The sequence below is a fragment of the Nicotiana tabacum genome, chromosome 6, assembly GCF_000715075.1.
Source record: "Nicotiana tabacum cultivar K326 chromosome 6, ASM71507v2, whole genome shotgun sequence".
NCBI lineage: Eukaryota > Viridiplantae > Streptophyta > Magnoliopsida > Solanales > Solanaceae > Nicotiana > Nicotiana tabacum.
The window spans coordinates 174254794-174271533 of NC_134085.1; the positions used below are offsets into that span (position 1 = coordinate 174254794).

General features: G+C 39.5%; 1 protein-coding gene across 1 annotated transcript; it reads right to left on the bottom strand.

Moving 5' to 3' along the window:
- Nucleotides 1–13702: 13702 nt before the first annotated feature.
- On the bottom strand, nucleotides 13703–14472 carry LOC142182191 (uncharacterized). The gene is made up of 2 exons (XM_075256236.1): nucleotides 14328–14472; nucleotides 13703–14226 (listed from the first exon to the last, which is right to left on the bottom strand). Exons 1-2 carry the CDS (start codon nucleotides 14470–14472, stop codon nucleotides 13703–13705), a joined length of 669 nt encoding a protein of 222 aa, XP_075112337.1.
- Between the last annotated feature and the right edge of the window lie 2268 nt (nucleotides 14473–16740).

The following is a 16740-nucleotide window of genomic DNA, read 5'->3' on the forward strand; positions in this document are numbered from 1 at the left end:
TGATCGTATTTATGGTTCCTTGCCTTACATACTCAGTACTCTATTCGTACTGACGTCCTTTTATTTGTGGATGCTGCATGTCGTGCTGCAGGTCCTAATAGACAGGCAGGTGCAGCTCCCCCACCACAGTAGACTGTCCAGTTCAGCGGTGATTGGCGAGATCCCTTCTCCGAACTTGCCTTGGTCTTGGTATGCAATTTTTGTTATAGACATTATGGGTATGTCGGGGCCCTGTTCCGGCTATGTTGCAACACTTATGTTCTTTTAGAGGCTCATAGACAGGTGTCGGCTCATGTATAGTTTGGTATGCCTTGTCGGCTAGTTTTTGTTGTATAGTCTTTCATAGTAGCGTGGTAGCTCATACCTTATATGTAGTTTCTTGATTGTCTGGTCATCCCCTGCTATGTATGTTCATGCCGTCATATTTTATTGCTGGTTGTCCATGATCTAGGTCTACCATTTATATTGATTTCGTCAGCCTTAAAAGATAATAATGAAGGTTAGATGAAATGTACGTTGGTGCTCGGCAAGTGTGGTCGGGTGCTAGTCATGGCCCTTCAGTTTGGGTCGTGACAAACTTGGTATCAGAGCAAGTCTGTCCTAGGGGTTGTCTATGAGCCGTGTCAAGTATTCAGAGTCAATGGACATCGGGTCAAGTGTTATCTTAGGAAATTTGATGATGTCCACGTGGTGGCACTTCTCCATCTAAAATGATGTGCTGGTAACATGCGTCGTGCCGCGACATTAAATTAGGCGCTGCTTGGAAGGCAACCCATGTCTTTTTCTTATTGTTGTTTTCTGTGTTATCTTGATAGTGTAGGTTTGGTTTTTGAGCTAACTGATTGTGAGATGTGCATGGATTGAGTTGATGCAATGCAAAATAGTTTGAAAAAAGTGAACAGTCTCTGAAGATTGCCAACACGACTGCGGTTGCTTTTGTACGGTCCGCACTGGTGATGGTGAAAAACGGTGCTCTCTAAAGTTTTCCACCGTGGCCGCATTCCATTTAGTGCGGTCCGCGGTGGACCTCCGCGGCCGCGGTCTATTTTGTGCGATCCATGGAGGTTGCCTACTCAAGCTTCATTTGAACAAACCCAGCGCGGTCCGCGGTCGGTTTTGTGCGGCCGCGCTGATAGGTAGGTATGAGTCCCATTGTTTTTCTATAAATAGAACCCATGGGTCACTATTTACCCTTTTCGAACTTTTTACACTTAGACCCCTAAAAGTTACTGTTCACTCTCTCTTCTGATAATAATTCTTGCTTAACCTGATTAATTGCATCTCATCATCACAATCTGGTAACATTTCATCATCTTTCCTTGTTTTATATTATAATTTCGTCTTGTTTTTCATGCCCAGTAGCTAGAGTCTCTTTTTTTTCCCATTTTTTATTTCATTTGTTAGCCAAGGAATGTGTAATGGTTGGATATTATGTATTTAGGAACCTTTGTGAACTGGGTAAATTGAGTAGGGACAAGTTAGGTGGAAAACTTGAACAAAAATAGCAAAAAACTTAAGCCCTAACTTAGTGCCTCTGAAAAACACTCGCCGTGGCCCGCGGTCGCATTTGTGCGGTCCAAGATGCCTTGACACGGTCCGCATTGCCATTTTGTGCAGACCGCGGTACCCGAGTGACTGAAATAAACCTATGCCCAGCGCGGCCGTATTGCATTTTACGCGGTCCGTGCTGGCTCACCGCGACCGCAGTGCTACTTTGTGTGGGCCGCGGTGGTTGGATTCAGAGAAGTGGTGTTACAGACCTTACCTCAGTGTGAACCTCGGTCACTTTTGTGCGGTCTGCGGTGCCCTCAATGCGGCCATAGTACTCTTTGTGCGGGCCGCGGTAAGGAGATTCAGAGAGATGTTTTCAGGGGTCTTATTCCAAAGGCGGACCGCGGTTGCCTTTGCACGGTCCGCGGTGCTCCTAGTGCGGCCGCACTCCTGTTTGTGCGGGTCGCGGTGCTCTTCTCTATAACTGTTTCTGCAACATGTAATCTGATGTTTGCAGTTCAACTTCAACACCTGTTTCGCTGCCTGTGCTGATACTAACCATGTTAGATGTGTATGCTTGCAGATAATGGTCAAACAATGAGGCGGAGGTGCCAAACAACCCGGGCGAGGTAATTCCTCCCGGAGAGGGAAACAAAGGATGGTTAAACTTACTCCCCATGCTAGAAAAAACATAAAAGAAATGAGGAAAGCAATAAAAGCGGCTGACAGAGCCATTGACAACTCGGGGAATGAGTATGAGCCATTCCGGGAGATCTCTTCAGATTCAGTCCCTCTTTACATCCTGTATCCGGAGAACACCATACATAAAGATACTTCTCCATCTTCCCCTGATGCTCGAGCCTCCATAAATATTTCTTCCGGGTCGTCTGAGGGCTCAGCGGCAGGTAGCGGGGATGAATACTCTACATCTCCCACAGCGTCACTATCTGGAGAAGGTGCAAAGGGTGATGAGGGAGATAGGGAATTGCCTGAGGTGGTGTGCCTCAGGTTGGGGGGTTGACCGGACTAGGAATCCCGCTGTTTGGGAAGACATATTCGTCAGGCAGGTGGCATTCCACAAGTTTAGGGAATGGTGGCCGTCATGAAAGTTGATTCTTGAGAGGAGCTTCATTGACAAAGACCTTCTACCCCTACACCCCAATGTGCATAGACAGTTTCAGGCTCGAGTGGGTTGGGAGTTCTTTAAAGACAATTGTGTGAAGGCGAATGAGCATATGGTCAGGGAGTTCTATAGCAATGTGGCCCATATCTTGAAGGGCACTAAGGTGACCAAAGTGAGAAACAAAAGTGTGGTATTTACTGGGAAGGCACTGAATGAATACTTGGGGTTCAATGATGAAGATGAGTCCCTTTACAATGAAAATTTAACAATGGGTGAGGAGGTTCGTCCGTGGTTAGCTTCATACCTGGCAATCCCGGGTACGGTTCCAGAGTGGTTACAAGCAGGGGACAAAATACTTCGAAGAACTTTCAACTTCGAGGCTAAAGGGTGGTTGACTTTTGTGTGTAGTCGGCTCGACCCCACTACCCATGATCAGACTATTCCATTTGCCCGGGCAGTTCTTATTGCTTCTATTATGGCGGGATATCCTATCAACGTGGGCAATGTGATGTCCCGCGTCATTTCTACAGTGGAGGTTGAGCATGACCGGAACTACCCTTTTCCCAGCACCCTCACTATGTATTTTTGGGACTTGGAGGTGGAGAAGAGCCCATTTGACGTCAAGGTCAAACCTGTGGCTCCGTTCTCCTAGTACAGTTTGAAGGGTTCAGACAACCCCAAGGACAAATTACAAGCCGCCTACTTCTGCCCCAACCAGCCAGTCTGAAGAGTCGGTTGCGGTAGAGCCCTCCACTAAGCCTACTTCCACAGTTGCTGACATGCCTCTCGGACCTTCCACTACTGCTGGTCCCTCTACTTTAGCTGGCCTAGGGATTCTATCTTCCCGGGCCCATCCTATCACTGCCCACCAGCTGAGCTAGACATTTTATAGCTTGAACAACTGGATGGCGACTGCTTCATCCAAGTTGTCCACCTTGACTTCTACCATTGCGGCTCAATCGACACCACAGCCAGTGCAGGTGCCCCAGCCTATCGAGGATGCACTTAAGGAGATTCTTGCCAACCAGCAAAAGATCCTCGATTCACAGGCTATCTTGGCTAAGGTAGTAGATTCAAATGGCAAGGCCCTTGGGGAGCTTGCCAGGGAGCGCAAGAATCTGCGCAAAACACGGGCTTCTAGGGAGTCTGTGAAGGCGCTGAGAGAGGATGTTGACAAGCTAAAGGCAGACCAGCTGCCTTTAGACTTGCTATTTGAGGACCCAACCCCAGCAGCAGCACCAGTAGCAGAGCCACAGTAGGAGCAGACTCAGAGGCTTCCTAGAAAGAAGAGGAAGCTCCCTAGTGCAGACGAGGTGGTCATCCGGTTGGTAGACCCACAGGAGGTTTCCTCCAGTCAGCCACAGGTTGCTCTACATATTTAGCCCGTACAGGTCCAGTCCCCAGTCCCAGCAGTTGAGCAGCAGGAGATCGGGAACCAGTCTGAGGTTCCTGTACATACAAAGGACCTGGGGACCACTCATGTGCCCATGCATACAGACGAGGCTTAGGGAGATCCTATATCCTTTCCTCTTGTTTTATGATGCTTATTTGTTTAGTTGGCATTAGGAACAATGCTAGCTTTTATTTGTGGGGGTGCTCCCTACTTTTTATCCGGATGATTGTATATATTAGTTGACTTAGTTTATGTTTCTGTTGATATTTTTTTTATTTTGTCTGTATATAACTTTACATTTAGTTACTTTTATCGCACTTTTTATCTTCTCTTTGGTCCGTATATAAAGTTACATTCTTGTATATATATTCATCTCCCGTTGTATATTCTAATCCCCGATTGTAAATATTTATTTTATTTTCTATTTTCGTACAAATTTTTCATTCTCAGTTAGTAGATAGGCTCGCAGCCTTTTTGTTCGGTTTTGGCACTTTCAATAAGCCCTTGGTTTTCTTAAGTGCCACAGTTCTTTCCAAAGGTGGAGTATTGTGCGAACCGGGTGGCTCTTCCCGATGATGGATGGCGTGACAACCTTCTTAAGGGTTTGAGTCCGTTTTTTATTTTTCTTTTGTTTTTAGTAGTTTATAGTTAAGGGTACCTCAAGCAAAGCTTCACTTGGGCCTAACACATTTGCCTTTGATCCCATGGTCAAAGACAAGTGGTTGTGTTTAGGATGGTGAAAGTAGTGACCTTGAGACTCTTGTTTTGACCAAACAAACATCATGTGGTCTTTCGGGACTATTGTGTGCTCAATCGTGTCTAAGGTTGGTGTGGGCCCCCGACTCTATGTCTTCAACAATCCTTGAGTGTGTGTGGTGAGAAATCAAATTGTGAGTCCAAGTCCCGAGTCAATGGTCTAGAACTTGCCCTGAATGTTTGTTGAGGCGAAATTTTGAGTGAAATTCGACTTGAGAAGTGATTATAGGCTCTCCTTGATCCAAACAATAGACGAACAATTCCATAGCCTACCAATGATATAATCCTTAGCTAACCCTTTTGAACCTTAAACCTTTTTCTTTCAAGAACCAACGCTACAAACCTATACCCGTTCTAAATTATACCCTCTCTTGGCACCCAAATCGTCCCTTAAGTAATGGCAAAAGTCTAAGTTTGGGGGGAGAGACAAGAAAGGAAACGAAGTAGTAAAAGGAACAAAAGCAAAAGAAAAGGAAGGCGATGAAAAAGAAAGAAAAGAAAAAGACAAGAAGAAAGCCCAATGGGCAAAGAATAAAATAGGATTCAAGAAAAACAAAAGTGAAAAAGGTGTGGAAAAAGTAGAAAAAGGTGAAATGTTTTGAATTGCATAAGAAAGAGTGACAGTGTGTCTCTTTAACCCCTTGAAAAGAAGTGAAATACTCAAAGGGTCAAAGAGAATTGTGCCAATAAATTAAAGAAGTGCTTAAGGAAAGATAAAACCCATATAAACCAACAACTTTTCCTACCCTGAACCAAAAGCCTTCACATTGACTCCACAAAAGTCCTATATGATCTTGAGTTGGATGATGCTCGCATTAGTGGATACTTACATGAGGGTCAAGCATATGGTACTTAAAGCCGAACTTGTGACCTTTCCTTGAGAGAGACGAGTGAATTCCCATTAACCTTGGTTTGCGTGCTTGTACTCTAAAAGGTAAGGTTTGCCTAGGGATAGTTGAGGACGTGTAAGTTTGGGTTCCACAACGACCAAAGTAATTGAGAGAGTTCTTTGATGTACTGAGTCAATTCTTGATGCTCATGTGTCACACTTGATCCATAGTTTTTCAAAGTTTAAGTTTTGTTAATGATCCATTCGTATTGAGGGAAATTATTAGTCCCAATTGATGCTTGTTGAGGTTACCTTAGGATAATTGGAATTACTTAGATTTTCCTTTAAGGGGTGGGTCTTATTTTGTTTGCTTGAGGACAAGAAAAGGTTTAAGTTTGGGGGAGTTGATAATTTAGGATTTTAACATGTTTTATGCCCCTACTTGCCTATGTTTTGATCATATATTGTTACAAAATAGTCCTAAAAGGCTTACAAGTTGTGCTTGATTGCAGGTTTTATCGACAAAGTGACAAAATGTCAAAGATTGGCTCAAAAAGGAGTGAAACCTGCTCAAGTATAAAGGACCAAGGAATCTAAGAAAAGAAGGCTTAGTGCGGACCGCGCAAAATAGAATGCGGCCGCACTAGGTGGTTCAGAGAGTTGGTGATTCAGGCTAGAAGAAGCGCGGCCGCAGTACACATCTCGCGGACCGCGGTGAAGGCTCTGCGGCCGTACTACACTTTTATGCGGTCCGAGGTCATGAGATTCAGAGAGATGAAGTTTTCAAAGCCAAAGCCATGCGGTCCGCGATCGTGAGTGCGCGGACCGCACTAGCTCCCTCCGTGGCCACGGTCCATTCTAAGCGATCCGCGAAGTCCAAATTCAGAGAAGCAAAGTGAACCCAGTGCGGCCGCGGTCCATTTAATGCAGCCCGCACTGACCCCGCAGGGGTATTTTTGTCCAGTTTTTCCAGCCTAGTATAAATAGAATATTTTACCATTTTTTAGGTATTAAGATAGATCAGTTGATAGCTGCGTTCGTGAGACCGACTTTTGTAGCCATTTTTGGCACTTTTGCTTTACATTTACAACAGATTCTTGTAGATTAATTTTAGCAATTAATTAATATGCTTAGTTCTTCATCTATTTCTTCAATTTCTTTATCTAGCATGAGTAGCTAAACTCATTAGCTAGGGTTGTGGCTCAACCCTAGTGTGGGTAATTGATGAGTGTTGCCATCTAGTGTGAGATTGACTATGGGTGTTTGCTATTTGAATTGGTTTTATGTTTTAATATAGAATTGGTGGTTGTAAACACTGATTCAAGCTTTGTTGGCTTAATTCTTCTTGAGAAAGGGAATCTATGACCCTAAAATTAACCCAACAAGGAATTGGGATGGACTCATGAGAAATTATAGTCCCAATTAACGGGTTAAACCTCGAGAGAGTAATTACCCTACTAGAACCCTAGTTGCTTGGTCTAATTTGCCTACCCATTTGGTCTCGAGAGAGTCAATTGAGCAAAATCTCTCTCTACCGAGAGGTGTGAGAGTGGGTAAAATTGTGCAATGGTTATAGTATAAGCCCCAATTATGTAAATCAAACCTTAGTAACATCTACCCGTCAATTAGCCGCCTAGGTAGTGTCACGACCCTAGTGCCCTTCTTCCCATTAGATACAACTTAGCACTATTCTCATAGCATAATTTAGAGTTACTCAATAGTTTTATAAAATTAGTTATAATTCAAAAACTCAAAAATGTTTGAAGTGACATTAGGAGTACAAACACATCTCTAGGATAGACAGACAATCCAACTCCACTTCTAGCTCCCTGAGAAAATTGATCCCGACCATCATATCGGGTAAAAGCTATTGCGACCTGCTTTTCCTACCTTAGTGTAGCGTCGAGTTGGCTGCGATCAAGAAGTCACAAAAATTCTAAGTCCACATGATAATGTGTCGCAAATTCCTAATATGATATGTATGGATGAGGTCAGTGATACCATGAAGAATGGGAAGATATGCAAGTATATATTTTTTTATATGAATCATGTTGATGTAAATATGTGGTATTAGCTATGGGCAAAAGAGTTCGCATTATAACGAAGTCATGAGGTAATAAGACCCTACAGGCATGACATCTTTATTATAAGTATCGGCCTACTCGGTGGGATACGTCAAAATAATATTTTATGAAAGTACTTAGTAGCAAGAAATATAATTTCAGAGAATATTCTATGGAATATCATATATATATATATATGCGGCTTGAGAACATGATGGTGGCCTAAAGATAGAATGCGTAATTCTAGCATTAAGCATTGTGAAGATGGTGTATGCTGCATTTAGCATTGTGAAGATGGTGTATGTTGTGGAAAAAAAATTTATAATGATTTGTGGATTTCTCCTAAGGGAGTCACACGTGTTCAGCATATTTAAGCACGAGATAAGAGGCGTAAGACAGTCATACTTGCTAGAACTGTATTAGAGCACGGATTGAAGGTTGAAATGTTAGAAGAGATTTTAACGGTAGAGTGAAGTGATAACTATAATGATGTCGTAAAGGCAGAAAATAATGGCCCTTAGCAATATATGTTGCAGCTAGTAGCGACGTGATACTTGGATACAAAAATGAACAAAGAAAAGTTCTATGTGTGAGATATAATTTTAATATTGACTTTGTGTGGCAAGTAAGAGTTTGAATTGGGTTTACTCCTAATTGGGGGAGCATCGGAACAAAAAAGATTCACCTTAAAGATAATGATTTGAGAAATAAGATATTTTATTTACTAGAGTCAAGATGAAGAGAAAACATTCGGTAACTTCATGACGGAATGAGTACAATTACCATAAAGTTTTTGTTGGGATTCAAAGACTCATTACAAGTAGTAGTTATGATGTTCTGCATCAGGGATATTAAAAGTTATGTCTGACAGTCAAAGATTTAATGGGCAACTCGAATGTATTCCTACAACTTTGGGGGCATGTGCGATTTGAATTAAATTCAAGTATTGACGGAGAACAAGGAAGTACGTTAAATTGTACGTGGGATTAAGTGGAATAAGAGGATATTTTGATGTGTGCACACTTTAGCACGAGATAAAATAGAAAAGGGTAATGTAATGCGCATTTCTGAATGAGAAAAGACTCTTCTATACAAAAAAATTAAAGTATGCCAGTAAAGGGCATGGGTTCAAAGAAGAGCACTAATATTAAAAGGGTGCAAGTACCATCGTGATAACAATAACTCTCGACTGTTGAAAAGTTATGGGCTATGGTAGCATATCGATGGTGAACATGGAGATAAATGCAATCCCAAGTTTTGGTAGAAAAATATCACAAGACACTCAATTGGGTCAATGAATTGTTAAAAGTTAAGAAATAAAATTGGAACACGGATGTCCGCGATTAGGTGGAAAACTAGTGTCATGAAATCAAATGAAGTGAGTTGAATTGCTTTTAGAATAAACTTGTTGGTAATAATAGTTATCAAGTTATGAATATAGCATGAGCTCTGAAGGTATGAGCGAAAGTATGGGTATTAAATTATCATATGGTAGATAAATCTGAGACAAATATCTTATTAATCTTTGGAAGGAATAAAAGGATATTCCAAAATAGTTTTGATGATTAGAGAATATTAAAAGTCTTAAGTGGGAAAACTTTTCCTGGAAACAGGGCTCAAAGGAGCAACAAACAAATTTGAAAGTATTGATTATAAGAAAATTTCGAGACTATGAGTCGGAATGGATAAGTTTACAGATACCAAGTGGGCAATATAATTTTTCTCTCACCAAGCATGAGCCATAACTTTGAGGAAGCTGAGAATTTAGGCAGCATGAAAATGTGCCATTTTACGTTATTCAAAAAAATAATAATATTAAGAACGTCCAATCACAGAGAGATTTTTGGTTTATTTGAAGATATTTTTCAGGTACAACTTGACGTATGCATGACTAAAGAAAATGCATGCAGGTATAATAATGATATGTGAGCTATGTGTAGTAGCTATTATTGATATTGAATGGTATTCATATATGCCAATAGTTAAAAGTTTTAAAGATTAACACTTGATGCACTTATGGTATATGTACGGCCAAGTGGGGTCAAGATGATACATTATATTGTGTATTGTTGGTTGTTGAGCGATATTATTATTGGTGCCCGTGTGGGGGATTATTTTGGACAGGTTAATGTTTTTGGATAGTCCTAGTTATAGGGAAAACTCTGCCGAAAATTTAAAGAATTTGCAAAGATAGCCAAATTTTGAGGGCCATGAGTAAGTTGAGATTTTGGAAAGAAAGTATAAGACCCACGTAGTCATAAGTGCCTATGCATAATGGTTGGAGGTAAATGGATGGTAACTCTATTATTAGAAGCGACTTGTAAAATATTTGAGGATGAATGTTCTTAAGTGGGGGAGAATGTAGCACTCCAGAAAATATCGAAGTACTTAAGCGCTATTAAGAAAGTTGACGTGTGCTAATTGTACTATTTTATGTGCAGACGAGGACTATTAATATGATGGATACTAATTGAATATGATAATAAGTGTACGATGTGTATTTGAAGTGATATAGGTCATAAGGAGGGCCATTGGGGCAAATTAAGATGGAAACTATATGGTAGACTAAAGTTCCAAATGAGGACGCACAAGACCTAACTTTAGACGAGAATATAGACATATGTATAAGGAGTTATGTGATGTACAACCTATAAAATGAAAGGTCTTTGAGTCTAGTTTCTAACTCTTTAAATCGTTTGTCATTTGGATATTCCTACAAGAAGTTATGACCAAATTATCAAAGGCTGGCAGAGGAGCCTACGGATGCGAAGCATCCGAGGGCGCGTCAGTAAAGAGGGGCTAGCAGTGAAGTGCTGCCATAGCATCTGGGTCAGCATCCGAGCTCTTGAGAGGAGTGAACTGGGGATGCAAAGCATCCAAGGCCGCATCCGAAATATGGCCTATAAACACAATTTCGAGGTCCATTTTCCCCATTTCATTTAGACGAATCTTGGGGTTCTTCTTTACTCTCTCAAGACCTCCAAATCCTCCCATCTTTAAGGTAAGAAATACCCATTATCTTGGTGTAAAATTTCATCATTTCTACACTAGTATTGATGAAATCTACACATAAAATACTTAGATCTTCAAGAGATTTCTTCAAGAACTCAAAGAAGGGTTTTCAAGATTTCATCCAAAAAGGTAATCCTACACCCTTAGACTTAGATGTATGGATTTATTAAGGGAATATAAGTATGAACAAATATTGGTTCCCCATTTAATTACATAACTATTGTAGAGATTGAAAGATGATTATTTAATGGAACTTTATTGGTTGGGTGGATGAATGGTCATATATGTGATGTTGGAAGTTATAAAATGGTTAATTATGATGGTAGGATAAATTATTGATGAATGGTGGTAGTTGGATAAGCTAATCATATGGTGAATAGATGTAGAGGTTAATGCCTATAAGGTATTTGATAATATGTCTAAATGGCTTAAGTTATGGAATTTGTTACTAATATTGGTTCCATTGGATGTTACTATTGTAGATTGAAGGTTCTTATTGTTGTGGACCATTGTAGATATCGACATGTTGGTGATGTTGAGCATTTTAATCAACTGATGGAAAAGGATTGAAAGCTAGTGAATATTAATAAAACGAAAGCGAGGTAAGTTGATTAAAACTTACTCTTCTTGAGGGACTTTCTCTAAAATCATGTTTCAAGTTAATACTTAAGTTATTTGCAAATGTGCTTTCGTGCTTGTGGGGACAAACAAGTACATATGTCTCCATATACTAATACTATGTTGCATATGTAGTATCATGCCATTTTGTAAAATTTTATTTTAAATCTTGTTGGCAAAATGACACTCAATATAAATGTTATAAGTTTTTATCAAAACTTACGTAGTAACAAGAATATACATATTTGAGTGCTAGAGATAAGTTTTCATGGAAAGTATTTCTTTTGGAGTTTGATGTTAAATTGCTAAAGGGTTTAGCATAGAAAAGGTTATTTATTAAAGTTCTGTTCAAATGATTTGGAGTTTCTATAAATGCTATGATTTGATAAAAAAAATACATCCTTTGAAGCTACTATGCTATGAATCTATTTTTGAAATATCAAATGTTTGGGAGTTACTTGTGTTCACCGAGATTGACTTCGGATATATTGTGTTCGTCGTCATGAAACTATACATGCCGGTGTAGGCGTAGATGGCCACTTTGTGGTATAGACTACGGCAGAGTGCTCTCCATCGAGAGAGTCCTATTTTGTGCTATTATTAGCATGGCTGAGTCGATTCGTACGACATTACGATGAGACAACCTGATCAAGTAGGGTAGATGATACTTGTCGCTAGGTACATAACCTAGTTGACCTTCTTATGTCGGTGATGGTATGGTACTTCCAATGAAAGGTAAGGATGAATTTCTTATGATTAGGCCTAAGGAGCCGAAAGCGATTTCGATGACTTCAAGTATATGAAATGATTTTGTACGATTTATCCAAAATCTTGGATTGATATAAATGATTTAAAAGTTTATATTACGAGTTATATTTCACTTGATTGTTATTTAAAATAACAAGGGTCATGAATTGATAAAATTTCTTATCGTTTTATATCAAATATTGGTGCATTAATTTTTATAAAATTTATCCCAAGAACTTAAGAGAGAGAGTCTATGACACTTCTTGAGTACCGCTGTGGTGTACTCAGCCCTTAGGGGCCCCTCTCCAGGGCCCTGCTTACTTTACATGTTTCGGGATGATGTATGATGCATGACATGCAGTCAGTCCAGGATGACTCTCTTTCCAAGGTATTATGAATCACCACCTTTATTTCGTGGTAGCTATCATGTTCTTCCTTATTTTATTTTGTTGGAATTTCTCCAACCGTTGGTTCTATTCTTTGTTATAGAGGCTCCATAGATGGTTGTGAAAGGTTGTAGTAACGGGGTTGTACATGACATTCATGAAAGTATATTTATTTTATTTACTCTCATTGTTATTATCATGAAAGGGCGGCATGTGTGATTTTGAATTGGAAAATATTTTATCATTTAACTTGAAAATGTATATGGTTTTCGAGGAGCTTCCGCGGTTAAATTGGTTTTCATGCATATGATTTGGGTGAATTATATGGGTTGGTTCACTCGGGTCGGGTAGTGTGCCGGGTGCCGGTCACGTAGATTTGGTTCGTGACAAAAAGGAACACTAGTAGAAAACAGACTGGAATTACTTCCTTTTGGAATTGAAACTACATTTTGTTTGAGCAAGATCCTAGACTTTAAACTACTAGGCTGGGCAGGTATAGACCATCCCCCACTTCACCAAAAGCTTGTCCTCTCCTCATTAAAGGGACCTACAATAGACATTTGTTAGAAGTCAGATTGATAGATCAACTGAATTGGCTACATAACTTATGAACTGATAATAAGTTATATTTGAAAGAAGGGATATAACCCTTTTTAGAATCATATTTGGTTGAATACTTACCCTTCCTATATGTGTAACAAACAATTGAAATGAGTTAGGCAAACTTATGTGCAAAGGTATATGCAATGGACGGACTTCTAAGAATGATTTTGAGTCAAAACACATGTGCTCAGAGGCACCTAAGTCAAGTATTCAGGTGTTAGTGTTAAAAATAGCTAGGCATGTTCCAGAGTATTTAAGAATGGTACCAGCTACTGCATTAGCATTGATCTCTGTTCCTGCATTTCCTCCATTTCCAATCTGTACTTGCTTGATTATGTTCACTAGCTCAGAGACGTGTTCCTTGCTGAAGAAATGATTTTGATTGCTTGAATTTCCTTCAGTGTATCCATTTGTTTGTCCATCAGTTTTTGTTGCAGAAACCAATGCATTGGCCTTCACTGCTCCTTGAGAAATGAGTGATTTGGTAAATTGGAAGTCATCAAGAAACTTATTGAGCCTGTAGCAGTATGCCCTGGCATGGCATGGCCTTATGCGGTGAGAACAGGTAACATTTGGGTTGTACCTAGTCTTTTTTACCTTGTATTTTTGCTGTGTGTTCCCTTGCTTCTGCTATGGATTCCAATTTATTTGGATCTGATTGTTTCTTTGGGGGGTTTTGTTCTATGTTCCCACCATAAATGATGCAACATCAGTGGGGTATGATGGATTCATGTATATTTCCTTTTGGCTCTCATCCTGCAACAGTAGAGAATAGGATTTATCAATATCAAGGAGTGGACTCATCATGAGTATGTTCTCTCTTGCTTGAGCATAAACATCATTTAATCCCATAAGGAATTGAATAACTCTTTGATCTTCCATGAACTTTGCAATTTTCTTTTTTCTATCACATGTACAATCACAAGTGCACCCCAAATGTGAGTTGAGAGAATCCAATTCATCCCGAAGTCTTTTTAGAGTTGTGAAATACCATGCTATGCTACTACTTCCTTGAGCTAACTCTGAGATCTCCTTCTGTAGATGATAGAGCTTTGCTCCACTCGATTGGCCAAACATGTGCTCAAGGCTGTTGCAGAGATCCTTTGCAGTTCTAGAATAAATTATATTGTCTCCTATCTCCTTGGTGAGTGAATTCAGCAACCAAGAGGTCACCATGTCGTTGCACTTGCTCCATTGTGAGTATTCTGTAGCATATAAAGTTGGTTCACTACAAGCTCCATTGATAAAACTAGCGTGTTCTTGACTGAAATTGCAATTAGTACAAATCTCCTCCAGCCTGGAAAACCTCTTCCGTCAAATGGTGTGCTAACTAGAGTCATCCCTGGAGCATCAGAAGAATGTCGATAATAAGGGTGATTGGAATCAAGGTTGCTCCCACTGTTGATAGATCTAGTGACAGAGAGAGTAGGTGCTACTTCTGTTCCTATCATCGCTGAAGAACAGATGTGAAGAGAAGAGTAGTGATTCAATTTTGAGAGAAAATTATGAATGGATCGAGCTACTGATGCTCTGATACCATGAAAGAAAGAATAATTTGTGAAATTTTGTCCAATTGTATTCACTATACACAACCTTATTTATACAAGTATTTTTGCATCTAAGATAAAATGAAAATAAAAAATAAAAGAAAATTCTTATACACTTGTACTATTTTTATTGCTTACATATATAACCTCCTAACATAATTTTATTCTCCTACATGTGCTCATCATGTGTAGAAAGCTTCTATTATTTGCCAACTCAGCTAAATCGAATGGTTGAGATTTATTCTTCATCAATTAGTCTTGTGATGTGTGATGCTGACACGTGTAGAAATTTAGCTACACATTTAGAGACATAAGGGTGAGGACATTACATAGTAATGTCCGAAGTCTCTAACTCGAACCCAGGCTTCCACACTTCGACCTCTTCGCCCTTTTCTTCTTCCTCGTCCTTCTTTTGTAAATTGATGGGCTTTTATCTTCAACATTCCCCCTCAAGTTGGAGGGGAGAGAATGGGTAAAAATTGTGTGGGGTAGCCACTTTCTAAAGTGATATTTACTTTTTATCCAGTATTTTTAATGCTTAGTAATAGTAGCCACTAGTCTATTAATATTAATATAAAAAGACCGTGTTACCCTTTCTTCTATCTCTTTTATGTGTTAGGGAGAAACCTAGCGAGCACACGGTCATGACAGACATTCCACATGAAGCTCTCATGGTGAATTCTCTAGACTGGTTGCAAGTATTAAAAATGAAGGCTCAAAACCTGAGATTAGAAGTGGCCAACTTTTAGTAGGAAGACGACTCTGGTTTTGGATGGTGTCAAGGCTTCGATCGACAAAGGTTTCGAAACTGTGGAGATTGTAAATTGATTGTTGCTGGTCACACAAATTGGATACTTGTATAAATTGGTGCTACGCTTTAAACTGCAGTCTAGCTGCTTTGGTTTGCATGCGTGATCGTATGCAATTATGGTGGTAGATGTATTTCGGTTTGTGATTTCTATGATGTATTTTTGGTTTTCTGCTACATTATGGATCCTGAATTTACAGTTACAAGCTCAAAAGTTAAGGACAATAGGTCCTGAACTTAGGCTAAGAAGCCCAAAAGTTAAGGACAATAGGTCCTGAACTTAGACTAACAAGCTCAAAAGTTAAGGACAATAAGTCCTGAACTTAGACTAACAAGCTCAAAAGTTAAGACACTTGGTCCCGAACTTACAGTTGCAAGTTCAAAAGTTAAAGACACTTGATAAGGACAATAGGTCCTGAACTTAGACTTACAAGTTCAAAAGTTAAGAACAAGTAGTCCTTAACTTAGAGTTACAAGCACAGAGATTAAGGACAGGTGGTCCTGAACTTCGAGTTCCAAGTTCAAAAGTTAAGGGCGTGTAGTCCTGAAGTCCTGAACTTAGAGTTACAAATTCAAAAGTTAAGGACATGTAGTCCTGAAGTCCTGAACTTAAGTTCAAAAGTTAAGGACACGTAGTCCTGAAGTCCTGAACTTAGAGTTCCAAGTTCTAAAGTTAAGGACATGTAGTCCTGAAGTCCTGAAGTTAAGTTCAAAAGTTAACGGCATGAGCAGAAGGGTATTTTCGTTTGGGCAGGTAAAGTTTATTAAAGCAGTGGCTAAAGACTAAAAATATTTTAAACAGTGACTTAAAAGTAAATACATATGTTATTGGTGGCTAACCGTGCACTTCACCCCCTCCTGCCAAACGATCCTAGTATAAACACTTGATCAATTTTCGTTACTAATTTCGGAGTATGATTGTGCGCTGTGTAGTTTCTACTACTTACGAATTGGATATGGGATATTTGCAAACCCAAAGTGCCTTCCATGACATAAAAGCAAAATGACCATGTTGTTCATCCTTGTCAATATATACATTTTCTTTTTGGGGGTTAAGAACATAAACAATTAGTTATCACAAAATACTAAGATCAAAGTGAAGATCACAATAAACTTCCGATCGATGGACGTGATTTGTTAGTTGTCTTATATAGGATCTTATCGAGGCCAACCATGTGATTCCCCTCAGATTAGAAGGTGAGAAATTGCTTGTTCAAGTATATATTCAATTAACTTCATGTAGTAAACAAGCTCACAAATTGCTTGTACAAATATCCACTCAACTTTTTTTATAACAAGCTGAGACATACGTTAAGAAAGTAAGTTTTGGATCAAATTTTTACGATTTTCCACAAACGATCTCA

Bases quoted from the DNA above. Each gene is read 5' to 3' on its own strand.
- LOC142182191 (XM_075256236.1), bottom strand. From the start codon at position 14,472: ATGATAGGAACAGAAGTAGCACCTACTCTCTCTGTCACTAGATCTATC. The intron at 14,227-14,327 runs GTTTTCCAGGCT...TATATGCTACAG, and splicing joins CACACCATTTGACGGAAGAG to AATACTCACAATGGAGCAAG.